General features: G+C 37.8%; 1 protein-coding gene across 4 annotated transcripts in view; it reads right to left on the reverse strand.

Annotated features, from left to right (window-relative positions):
• The window catches only part of LOC140327129 (TBC1 domain family member 1-like), a gene marked incomplete at its 3' end in the record, with an annotated part of 46769 nt that extends 33990 nt beyond the window's left edge, over positions 1 to 12779 (reverse strand). Inside the window, 5 exon segments of one of the 4 annotated variants that reach the window (XM_072406336.1) lie at positions 674 to 813; positions 5074 to 5193; positions 6078 to 6236; positions 11101 to 11378; positions 12652 to 12779. In XM_072406336.1, coding sequence (XP_072262437.1) covers positions 674 to 813; positions 5074 to 5193; positions 6078 to 6236; positions 11101 to 11378; positions 12652 to 12699 — 745 coding nt within the window. In that variant the 5' untranslated portion in view covers positions 12700 to 12779. 4 annotated transcript variants of the gene reach the window in all.
• Between the last annotated feature and the right edge of the window lie 704 nt (positions 12780 to 13483).

Consider the following 13483-nt stretch of genomic DNA (forward strand, 5'->3'; position numbering starts at 1 on the left):
ACACACACACACTGATATATCAATCAGTCTGATGCATACTAACTTCAGAATCAGTAAAGAGTTTAACAAATTCTGGATGGGTTTCGTTTTTTTTTTTTTTGTTCAATTTACACCTTAAATGTTGAATATCATAAAAAAACATTGTATTCTGAACACCAAGTACTGATGCATTTTGGAGTATTTTTGTTCCAATTTCGTTGTTGGCATGGTTTATCATTTTTATTAACTTATATACACAAACCTAATTGTATAAGTGGGTAACAAAGGCTACGTGCTCACGTCAGATGATTCTTGTCTGAATATCGATTCAGGGCTAGCGTTGGACAAGAATCTGATGTGTGTACAGCGCTCATCTGTGGTTCATTAATCTGTCCTGGCAGACAGCGAAAGACTGCAATGCAAATGAAGGGGAGAAAGTGCAGCAGATGTCGCTCGCTCTTTCTCCCCACTCCCATGTATATACAGCACTTGTTAATGCACCTTTCAGTCTTTAGTTGTTGGAAAATCTTGTGTCCTTTCCAACAACAAAAAAGTCTAATGTGTGGATGTAGCCCGTACATTTTAGGAAAGATATAGTAAATATTATCATTACATGCATTACCACCTACAGTACACAGAAATGAAATATTTTTACGCTTGAACATTTGTTGTTACATAAAGATAAATGTCCTACCATCAAATCTGTTGGGAGAATCGCATCCCTTCTGAGGTGTAGCCACACGTAAGAAAATCTGCTGCCTCCAAGAATGACGGCGTGTTCTTACTGGGGATCTAGTTTCCACGTCACTGCTGATGGAGGTGCAGTCAAAATCACTACAACAAAAATAGTAAAGTATAAATAGTCACATACTCATACAAGCAGCTGTAGAGCCGATACTTTATTTCTATTGCTAGATTGTGCAAAAAAGTTTAATTTACACCTCTCAAGAATCAAATCAGTTCTAAAAAAAGAAGAATACAAAAAGAAGTCAAAAGGCAACACATTGGAAGCTCAATAAAAACTAAAAATGCAATATGAACTTTATTAGCACATTATTCAAGTCAGTGCACAAAATGCACTTTGGGTTGTCCTAAATTTTAATCGAACCTGTAAGAGCGGGAACAATAGTCTGATAAGAATTACAGGAAGTACAGTTACCGACAATCAACTTATTTGTCAGTTTTGAAGTCATTACTTAATGTACTAATTTGTTAAAAGACAAAATAGAAAATCTTAGCATGTGGACAATGTAATTTTATTACTTGGAGGAACATAAAAATGTTTGTACTAATATTTTCTCCTGGTAAAATGGAGGAACCCTATGTACTCAGGTACCACTCTCTCAATGCAATGTGATCACACACAATTACCCAAAAACTTAAAAAAATTCTGCTATATTAGCAGAAGCAGGATTAACTGCTAAAAGCTGACATTTCAGCAGTGGTTATAAATCATATAAATGAGAAACAGGATGGAAAGTTTTATTGTTTATCAGTAAATATCATCCCAGTCATTGGGGACAACAAAGTTCACCATAAAGTTCTGTATGACCATGCCAGTCCTTGTTTGTTTTGATGGCCACAGATAAAACCTTTCTCAGTCTGGGTCACACGGTAAGACATACCCCCTTCTTCAAAAAAGTGCACCCTTCCCACCAGCAGGTGAAATCCCAGTCATGGTGGCCAATAAACCCACCTTCTTTCTCTAGTAAGATTCCAGAGAGAAGTAGTAAGTTCTGCAATCTACTACTGTAATGAGCTGCTACAGTCTTTCCTATGTATAGGATAAATATACATGTGTTAACAAAGATTTAGATTTGGTAGTCTGGATGTAATAATGGCACCTTGAGCTAACAAGTCTATAGAACAGGCATTTACTGTAAAGCTGTGCTGACCATTATACACATTAGTTTTAATACAATTTATTAAGTCCTAACTGTAATGGGAGAAATATAACAGCTGATAATCTCCTTCATATAAAGTTGGCTCACCACTATGCTAACTCTGGCTGGCATCTGTAATTTCTGGGTAAGCAACCCAAAACCCAAACAGATTAGAAAACTCAAAAATCTACATTGATTACACAGGTCATCATGTCATCAGATATATTTTATGTGGACTTAGTAGTATTTTTGATGCCGATTTCAAATATGTGTTTTTCTCTAGCACATCTAGTTTTTGTGATGCAGCTAATAATTTATTGTGTAAAATTCATTACAAATAGCACATTTACAACAACATTTAACGACAGTTTTCTTTTTTTTAAGTGCATCCACTGCGATTGATTTCATTTGTCATCATGCCTAGAAATTGCCCTAATGATCCAGACAGTTTCTTTTATGTGTGTGGGTCATTCACAACAAAAGCACAACGTCGACAAATTACCACAGAACATAAAAAGATATACAAAATATATTTCGGCTGTCTACTTGGTGACCAGGATAAATCTTGGGCTCCACATGTCATCTGTACCAGTTGTTTCAAGGGACTGTGTGACTGGGGTAAATCGGCGTAAAGCAGCAATGCCATATACAATCCTGATGGTGTGGTGAGAACCGCGAGACAATCTGATCAACTTGCTATTTTTGCCACGCCAACAAAAGTGGATTCTCAGGTAAAACTAAGCACAAAATTGAATATCCCAGCCTCGATTCTGCAATTAGGGCTGTTCCCCATCATGATTTCGGTACCTCCACATGATGGACTTGCTTCTATGGAAGGTGATGAGGAATGCGCTGCAGTTGCAGCGAATTACAACCCCGAATTATCTGATCCTGACCACTTGGCCGATGAAGATTCAGAACCAGAGACCTTTACACAAGCAGAGCTGAATGATCCCGTTTGTGATCTAAATATCTCCAAAGAGAAAGCAGAACTTCTTGCTTCAAGGCTCAGAAGCACTTGCTTGCAGAGGGTGTAACTGTAACTCACTACAGAAAACGAAATCATAACTTGACAACGTTCTTTACTAGTGATGGCTCACTGTGCTACTGTCATGATATAAATGCACTCTTTACCAGTTTGTCACAAGAACATGTTCCATCTGAATGGTGTATCTTCATTGATTCCTCAAAAAGAAGCTTGAAAGCAGTCTTACTGCACAATGGTAATTCCAAACTAAGTTTACCGATTGCCCATTCCGTTAACCTAAAGGAGTCCTATGACAACATGAAGTTACTACTTGAAGCAATCCAGTATAAAACACAACAGTGGAACATCTGTGGATCTAAAGGTCATTGGCTTGCTGAAGGGAATGCAAGGAGGATTCACAAAATATTGCTGTTACCTATGCTTGTGGGACAGCCGATATACGGGAGACCATTATGACAAGCGTGATTGGCTACCAAGTGATACCTATAAGCCCGGAACAAGAAGTACCAAGTTTCTGCCTCTGGTTGATCCGCTTAAAATTATTCTTCCACCTCTCCATATGAAGTTAGGCTTGATGAAGAACCTTGTAAAGGTCATAAGTAAATCAAACTCCATGGGTTTTTAGTACCTTGTTGGGAAGTTTCCAAACATAAGCACTGCAAAAATGAAGGAAGGGATATTTATAGGGCCACAGAACAAGTCTGTTGTGCAAGATGATGTTTTCAAACAATCCCAGCAGCTGAGCTAGAAGCTTGAGATGCATTCAAGTGTGAAAATGTCCTGGGCAACCATAAGTCTCCTGCATACAAGGAAGGAGTTCAGAATCTGCTTGATTCATACCAGAAACTGGGTTGTCGCATGTCAAAAAAAATTCTTTTATTTTCTTGCACTCACATATAGAATTCTTCCAGGAAAATCTTGATTTAGTGAGTGTTAAACAAGGAGAATGTTTTCACCAGGACATTCAGTTAATGAAGCACTACTACCAAGGTTTCTGGAATGAAAGAATGATGGCGGACTACTGCTGGATGCTGTACAGCAACAATCCAGACAAAGAGTACACAAGAAAATCATACTCTAAGCATTCTGGAGAAACAATGGTACCTGACTGACACTGTTCAGTGGATCTATACCACAGTGTGCCTTATTTTACTTTACACTGAAGATGTATTAACATTCACTTCAATGGTGCTTACATTTTAGTACAAAATACATGCAAGTACAATGTTAACTAATAGTACTCACAACTCAGGAACTGTACCCGTTAGGGAAAAACAGATCTGAAATCTGCTCGAAAAACTGATTTAGAAAAGTTTGCTGTGGTTTCTGATTATCAAAACTATTTTTTGTTGACTTGTGTTATATGGTGACATATTATTTGTGTTTACAATACCAGCTTGGAAATTGTAATCACCATAAGTTTTTTTTTTCCCCCACAAAATGCATTGAATGAACATTTTTTAAAGATCCTTGCACATTCATAAGACTGATATATTGCATTTCAATCAATAGAACACTCTTTGACAGCTGTTTTGTGACTTATGAGGTCCTAGGTTACAATTAGTAGTGGAAAATACATCTAATTGTTCAGGTTTTGTTGTTGAACTGTGGGCAACAATTTCAGTGTTCTCCCAGCCCCTTTTAGCCGATTGTGTGGTTACTGAAAAGTTGAGTCACATTACAGGGACCGCCACCCACCTACAGCTTCTTCCCACCCGCCAAAAAAAATTCTGGGTTGAACACTAAATTTCTGTATTTTGTACAACTGTAAATGTAATATTTTACCTTGTAAATAATAAACTTTCAGCCATTTCAACTTACATTGGTATCCTTAACCTGTACTTGACTATTGATATTTCCTAGTAGCCCATAAGTCCTGAAAAGGTCTGTGTTTGATAAAAGGATAAATGATCATACATGTTCCATGTCAGTGACATGGAATTGTGGAAATGGAATGTATTTAAGCCAAAAGACTTTGCAAGACATCCAGGCAACTAGCATTTTAGAAAGAAGAGTTATAGTAGCCATAGCAGGTTTTTATTTAAAGTTCATAAAACAGCTAATTCTTAATCTTGACCTGTTTGGGAAGCACAACCCTCTACAACCTTTCCATGCAGAGGCACCAACAAATGGTATTTCCAGTTTTACTTAAAATCCCCTCCTGACAAGGCAGTTCAGGAATCTTTTCTGGATAATACAGTCACAAATAGTGCAGAGACCTACCGTTCTTTGTCAGAGTCAGAGGTGCTATTTTCTGCTACAGGAGCCAGAAACTTTAGGAAATTTGGCACAGAGGAGGAAGAGTGAAGTTTCTTGCGTAGAGAGGAAGAACGGTAGAAAAGGCTGTAAGCATAGAGCAAGCAAAAGGAAGAAGTGAAAAGAAAAAGCAATGAAAAAAAAAGGATCTGATATAACTAACTGTATAATCCTATTCACCCGCAGCTCCATTATGAGACATATAGATACAAGTCTTCACATTGATCTCTTATCTTGGGTGGGGTTCCCTGTATACTACGTCCTATTTCTAAAACAGGACCGCTTTAATATCTGAGTCAATGTGAACCCAGGACAATGAACTTTAAGTGATTCTCTTACAGTAACAAGTGTCTAAATTGCTTGTTATTTGGTATAGGTAATAAAAGGTATTTAAAAATTAAGAAAGCAAGTACAGTCTTCCAGTGTCATCCTTTCTCACCAATAGTTTTAGGAGGATCTCAGACTTAATTTTCAGCAACATGACAATAATTATATTAGGAACAAAAACCACAAAAACATTTTTTAGTCAAAAACACATCACTTGTTTCAAAATGATTTCATTAAACAAAGGAAAAAATATTCCTAATTTTGAAACATTTTGTTTGCCTAAACCTTTACTCCCAACAGATAAAGGTGCAAAGATCGACCTCCAGATGTGCTACTGTTAGTAATATAGCTAACAGTCCCAAGTTAACGACAGGTCATTAACATACCAAAAACCAGGAGAGCAACCCAAACCACATTTCCATGCATCATTTTCTAGGGTTTCCTAAAGCTTTATACAACTTAAAAGTAATCCCAAGCTTTACATACCACAAGCAATTTGTTTCAACTGTGTGATCTTTTAATACACCTCAAATACCTGTACAAACCAAGCATACATGCAGAGAAGCAAAGATGGAATGACTTGATGCACGGCAGCCTAGTAGTTACATGCAGGACAAACCTGATGAACACAGATCTCTGCTCACCTCTTATGTGTGCCCGCTGCCCAGGACTCTCCACCTGAGCCGTGCTTTAACTTCCTGAGAATTAGAGGGGACGAGGATGTGGAGACGGGAGGAGAAGGGGCAGCAGCTTGCTCATACTGTGCTGTGCTGCTCTCAGGCACATTCGGGTCTGTGCTGGAACTAGACACCAACATTCCAGCCAACAAGCAAGGGGAGGGGTGAGAAGACACATTTCAGCAGAGGTAGGAATTACATCGCAGGTGAACAGATGGAAATCTTCAAAAAGAAGACTGATTTGTTTGCATGGACTTTATCTTCCAACAATCACACAAACTCTCCAGAAATAGACTTTTCTTTCCCAGCCAAGTAAATAATAAACTTTACAGACATCAGAATACAGTGTTATTTACATGGTACCGTTTACAGCAGGTAAGAGAAAGCTGAGTGCTCCTTTTGCACCATTTTATTCTACTTTCACCTAATATCATAGCCAACGAGTAATATTAGAAGGAGCTAGGCTTGAATTGCAAGTAGTACATGATAGCAGGCTTGGGTTCAAGCAGACCTCAGTGTGCACATTTTCCTATCTGTATGTAGTTAGTATGTTTTCCCCGTGTTTGTCTGCTTCCTCTGGCTTCCTACCACATCCCAAAAACATGCAGTTAACTGGCTTCCCCTCAAAATTGGTTCTATACAGTGTTAATGACTTATGAAAATGTCAGAGATATGGCTATGACTTTACATAACACCAACATATTATACAGCAATTTACAAATACTATAATTGTAGTGCTTTGAGGCACCAAACTACGTAACCCTCACCTGTCAAGTGTAGGGAATGTCAAGTATTTGATTACTGGAAGGGAGAACACCAACAATATCCTATAAAGGCCTGCATACATACACAAAGTTAGGGATATTACAGTATTCTTCCGAGCTGGGTGGGAGGAAGCTGTAGGCGGGTGGCGGCCCCTGTATTGTGACCCAACTTTTAAGTAACCACCCAAAAACAGCTGAGGGGTTACTGAAAAGTGCTGGGTGGTGCACAGTGGCTCAGAGGTAAGTGCTCAGAGCTTGCAGCGCTAGGTCCCAGGTTAGAATCTTGGCCACAACATTTTCTGCAAGGAGTTTGCGTGGGTTTCCTCTGGGTACTCCGGTTTCCTCCCATATTCCAAAAACATGCAGTTAATTGGCTACCACCCAAATTTGACCTTAGACTGTGGTAATGAGCTTCTTTGAGGGACAGCTAGTGACATGACTATGGACTTTGTACAGCGCTGCGTAATAGGATGGCGTTATATTAATATCATGTAATAATAATAATAGGGCACTATCCATTACAACCCAGGTTAAGTATATGATATGTATTCATCCTGTCTTGAGAGTTGCAGGAAAATACCTAACAAAAACTAATTATTTATATGTTTTCTTGCTTCATATTGCATGTTAGTGTTTTAACTATTTTCCTTCTTATTTTTGTACACGTCTTCCTCTGTACCTTCAATGTCATAATGATGGGGTAACCAAGTAAAGTAAGTAATGTGAGGTTTGCCACTTCAGTAAAACAGAAGTTTAAAAGGTTTTAAATAAAAATTATAAAAAAAATAAAAGGCCTAGATCTATCCTTAGGGGTTAAAAACCAGACATGCCGAGAGCTACCACCTGGTCTAGCACTAAAAAATTCAAACAATTACCAAACCTACAGAGTACCCCAGGGTTCTTACAAAGGCATCAACTGCATAGGAACCACATCACACAATATTGCCAGCAAAGAAATGTTTCCAATTCGTTCCCACATCTTGGGTTCAATTCCAACCAGAGACGACACCTACACAGAGATCTCTTATTTTCTACCATGTATAAGTGGGTCTACACTGTGTACTCTGGCTTCCGCAATCTAGTTTGTTGAATTTTTTTATTTTTTTTTTGCAATATGTGAATGGATAAAAAAGTACAATGCTGCACTTTTAATGATATAATACAATAATCCTGAGCACACAACCTGGCTATATTATAACTAGACCAAATATACTGTTAATACGAAGGCTTTAATCTGTATGTTCTCACATCCATTTGGCTGCAAATGCCGTGTATGTGGCATGTTTGCTTTGCATACATCTGGTAAGCCGGAGACCTTTTAGGGTCAATGGCAAAATGAACAATCTGCACACACACGCAACTTCCACCACCTATAAACAACAACAAGCATAAGAAAACCAATTACAGTAATTTCAGATGGTTTCATGCCTACATATAATAAAAACCTTCTACCATAGCCACATGTTCAAATGATTTTAAATAAATATCTCTACGTTGCACTGTGTATTCTCTCGGAAACCAAACCTGACGTGTCCAATGTACACAGTGAACGTCAATATTGTTCTGTGACTTTCTGTGCTGCATAATAAAAAAGCTGTCAGAAAAGTGGATGTATATGTATCCAAAGTATATAGTAGTGATAAACTGTACTATGTAACAAAGTTCATTGCCCCCATAGAAGTTCCTTTACACAAAAAGGATTCCCTGCTTTAGATGTTTATCCCCCTTCTTCCGCTAGATTATGAAAGTATAGAACACAAGGAAGAATGCAACAAGATAAGTGAAAAGCGCTCGGGATGGCAGACAATGCAGCAAACTGCAAGTTATATGGGAATGCTATGCATCTGCTACACGGGCAAAAGAAAAAATGACAGTATGAAACTCTCAGAAAGCTTACAATGCCCACAAAACTGAGACAAAAGAGAAATATGACCTGACTATAGACTAATACAGTTTAAATATATAAACGTGCCATGCTAAGGAAATTGTATTAGTTGTAGTGACTGAGCTGTGACAACCAGCATAAGAGTATAAGCAAGACAACTGAATACCAAGAACACAAATTAACGCTAGCAGTTTGCTGCAAAACAAAATATGGCATAGCCAAAACATTATTTTGATCATAATCACGTTCAATAATTGTTATTGGAAAGGAGCTTTCATGATCATTTCCAATGACAAAAGACTGAACAAGTGCTGAACATACAACACCGTTCTGCTCTATGGAGAACGACGGAACAACACCCGGCTGCCCTCTCTCCCCTACACTTGTATTACGATCGTTCGTCGTTTGTGGATACGCCAGGACAGATCCTTGAATGACATAAGACGAGCGCTGTACACACGTCACATTCTCATCCAATACTAGCCCTGTGGCGATTATCAGACGAGAATGATCTGATGTGTGAAAGTAGCCTAAGACGCCCAGCAACTTACTGTAATCAAGGAAAATATTAGTATTTTCCTTCAGTCTTGTGGTTTTTGATATTGTAACACAGATTACTTGATATTCATTAGGGGTTCCAATAGTTGTCAGGAAAATGTATCATTCAAGTTTTCTGTAATTACACTTAAATTTACACTTTCAGTGTTCTAGAGAATGCCAAGGTAGTTTTGACATTCCTACATCAGTAAGTGACCTAGCCCACCACACTTCATCTTTATACAGAATTATGTCCAGGATTCTCCCCAGACGCTTTTAGCTTGGCGCACCACCTGGCACTTTTCAATTACCACCCGGCTGTTTTTAGGTATAAGTGTTGAGTAACAATACAGGGGTCTCCACCTGCCCTTTACATTTCTTCCCACCCAGCTTTAAAAAAAATTCTGGGTTTAAAACGGATGTCTTCGGATAGACAGTCATCTTTAGCAGTGGCCACAATCCGTGTCTCTAGTTTCAGAATAATATGCTATTCAAATCAATAGGGGCTCACTGCACAGTCCCAGCAAGTTTCTTTTTTGCAGGGTGAAAACAAAGTGCAGGAGGTATGCTGAGGTATTATAAGTAGTTGGTTGGGGGTTACTAGGATTTTTAAAATAAGGATACCTGAGGGAAGGTAGGCAAGCTACAATTTCAGCTGGCTCTTTTGTACATCCCTGTTGAAAAATTCAGCTTAAAGGTTTTACACCTGCACAAGCTTCATTATAAACTGAATGTAATATGTGTAGGCAGCTATACACTTGTATTATCAGGCTTTAACCATCAAATCTGTTTTTTTACACCCACTAACTCCTTGTAGAACAAGATGACACACAAGACACAGGGAACATTTCGTATTTACAGCTCATGATAAAGCTAGTCTGAAGCCTTTTGGTAACATGCCCATTATGCCTACTGCTAAATGACACATTTATTACAGTAAACTTTGCATTTTTAGACATCAAGACACGGGAAGATTTATTAAACCTTAAAGAGAAAAAAAGTCACAGACAACATAAAATAAAGTGTTCACAATATTAAAAAGTTGCAATTTAATCAGTACAGACAATTGAGTATGTGCTTTCACTTCTATCACATCAGAAAGTACAAGAAATTAAATTACTTCCCGATTTTCACTTTAGGTAAAGCAGGTCATAGACTAGAAGATTTCCTTGAGAACAAGTAGTGTAAAGATATTAAATTCTGCTTAAAACCCCTGAAGATCTAGAAAATTCTCTTTACTGACTACAGTAAACTGAAATCCAGGTGATTGCCTTGTGCTTGTATGCACATCAAAAGATACAGTGAAACACTTGGTAATCATTTTATCTATAAAAATTATTGTGAAACCAGGGTAATCATTAAATCTTAATAGTGGCAGCTTTTGCAAAGGTTTTAAATGTTCCTTTGATACAGCACCTGGGAATTGGGCCAAATCACTGAAAGCATTACAATTATCTGGTTTGTTCAAGGAATAATAAAAATCAAAAGAAAATATAAAGCACTGATTAGTTTTTTCTAGTGAATGTGAAAACTTTAAAATAACAACGTAACCTTTAAAAAATTGTATTTGTCTTACTTAAAACCCTGGCCATCTGTGTGACTTTACCAGATCAATGCATCTTTTAGAGGATTTAAGGAGAGATAAGCAAGGATTTTGCTATGGTATTTCATGGGAGAAATAATTGTTTCACAATGCAAGACAGCTTAGCGCTCTGTTCAGTTGGCAAGATGCGTTTTATTTTTTTTGCATTCCTCAACAATGATACAACATTGCCCCTAATAACACAATAAGGAGAGTACTCACTTCCTTTTATGCGGAGTCTCCGTGCTCACTGAGTGATGTCGCATGAGCTTCCTCTGTGGAACAGATGGGGTTTTCTGCACAGGCTCTGGAAAATCCTGAGCTGTGACAGGAAAGTGGCTCAACGTGTTAGCTCTGCGTCTGAATCCTTGATGAGATAATTCTCCAGGATGCTCGGAGGGGGAGCTCTCTGCTCCCTTCGGTAGGTCACCCATGGAACCGTGAGTCTTTAGAGGCGTTTCCAGAGAGAACGCTGCCTCTACATCACACAAAGAAGGTTCCTGAAATTTAGAAGAGAATCAGCGCTGAATGCAATAAACATTTGAGGAGTTTGAGGGCTCTGCCAGCTATAGACTAAAAGAACACAGAATGACACCAAAGACATCTCATTTGCAAAATAAACATGCCATCCATTCTTTAAAAAATTGAGAAGAGAAGAGAAGAGGAGCAACTCTAAGGAAACACTTTAGGGAATAAATGAGAAAAAGGTTACAGAGATGGAGAAGCAGATTTGAAATTTAACCCATGTGACAATAACAAAAAAAAAATATTAATCTACAGCTTGATGATCTAACCCTTTCCAACTCTACAGTCAGGATTTTATTGGTGCTTGTAGTGGTGTTTCTCCATTGAGACAACTTTATTCGACACAGGTACTAACGGAAACCTCAACATTTTTGGAAACCACAAAACCCTGACAGCAGTTCTAAGCCATCTAACAATACTATCCAAATTCCCCTTATAGAGAAAAGACAGAAAACCATAAAATGATAAGAGAACATGAATTTTTATTGCAATACAACATTCCAGGTATTAATAATAAGAAGGATAGAAAAAGTTGAGTTTTTCCATGTCCCCACTAAGATCATTATTTTAAAAAAGTTTCAATGAAAGGCATGGGTAAGGAGAATTTTAGAGTAAGTGCCAAGGTTTTCTTATGGCCAAAGCTAGATATGGATCTACTGATGAAAAAACATGCAGATTTACCCATCTCCATTTTTCCTATAATAACTGGTACGATTTGCCCAGGTTTATGGTGCGTTCACTTTAAAATAGCCATCCAACCCCCACTCTTAAACACACTACCACCACCATTGCCACCAGTAAAGTTCTAGTTGTCCCGGTTTAATGGACTGCTTTGACTGTATGGAAACTGGGGAGTTCACAAAATACGGCAAGAATGCAACACGTCAAATTGGTCAAACACATTGTGCCTGATTTATCAAAGCTCTCCAAGGCAAGGGAGAATAATTTTCTATCAAGCTAGGTGATTGAGCAAACCTGGAATGGATCTGGTCCAGGATTGAAAAAATTTGCAATTTATATAACAACTTAAGAAATCTATTCCAAGTTTACTGGATCACCAGCTTTACAGCGAATAAAGTGTATCCTTCTCCAGTCTTTAGAGACTTTAATAAATCAGGCCTATTGGTCTAACTCACGCAGTTTTAAAAGATTTCACTCAATTAACTTTAACCCACCTGAATTATATGGCCATCTAAGAGACAAGCAGAACTTAGTTGAAGGAAGTATTTATTCAAACTCAAGATTTACCTTACTGCTGTATTCCAGAGGTGTGCATAGGGAGCTTTCATATTCCATACTTCTGGAGCTGTCCTGCTGACTTCTATTCCTACTACCCTATAGATTAAAGTAAAATACATTAAATGACAGGTTAAAATGCAAAAACAGGATTAAGATTATTTTAAAACCTTTAATAAAATTCCCATTCCGAGAACAGAATTCCAAATTATTGACTCGCTTAGGAAATGAAATTCATTATGCAGAAAAACCTAAGAATTTTCTCTCATTTTTATTTTAGTTTTGGCATGACTCAAGGGAACAGAAGCCAGAAAGCTACACTGCCCGAAACATTCCAAGCCTCAGTTTTGTACAGAGGCTGGCATGCAAATCTGATTTCTATAATTAGAATGCAGGCTATATATCAGCAATTGAATGATCAGAATATTAATATATACAGCTTCTGGTAAATCATTTTCAGAACAGTAGTCACTAAATCAGACAAAAGAAAGTCAAACAGAACGATACCAGATGTATCCAACTCAATTTAGGGTCACATAAAATCCAGGATTTTCTAGTAAACATAAAATATTTTTTCAGGCTTTTATAAAAAGATCAATGATAACAAGAAGGCATAAAGTTATCAATCTTATACCTTACTTAAAGGACCTCTCCTCCTCCTGTGTCACTGTCTGTCATTTGCAACCCCAGTTTAATGTACAGCGCTACATAATATGTTGGCGCTATATAAATCCTGTTTATTAATAATAATAGTAATAATAACCTTGTCACAAGAACACCCACGACAGTCACTGAGCGACTGAGCTACAAAACCGCTATAAAATGGCAGTGTGATATTATCCTA

Source organism: Pyxicephalus adspersus, chromosome 3, assembly GCF_032062135.1.
Source record: "Pyxicephalus adspersus chromosome 3, UCB_Pads_2.0, whole genome shotgun sequence".
In the NCBI taxonomy this organism is placed as follows: Eukaryota; Metazoa; Chordata; class Amphibia; order Anura; family Pyxicephalidae; genus Pyxicephalus; species Pyxicephalus adspersus.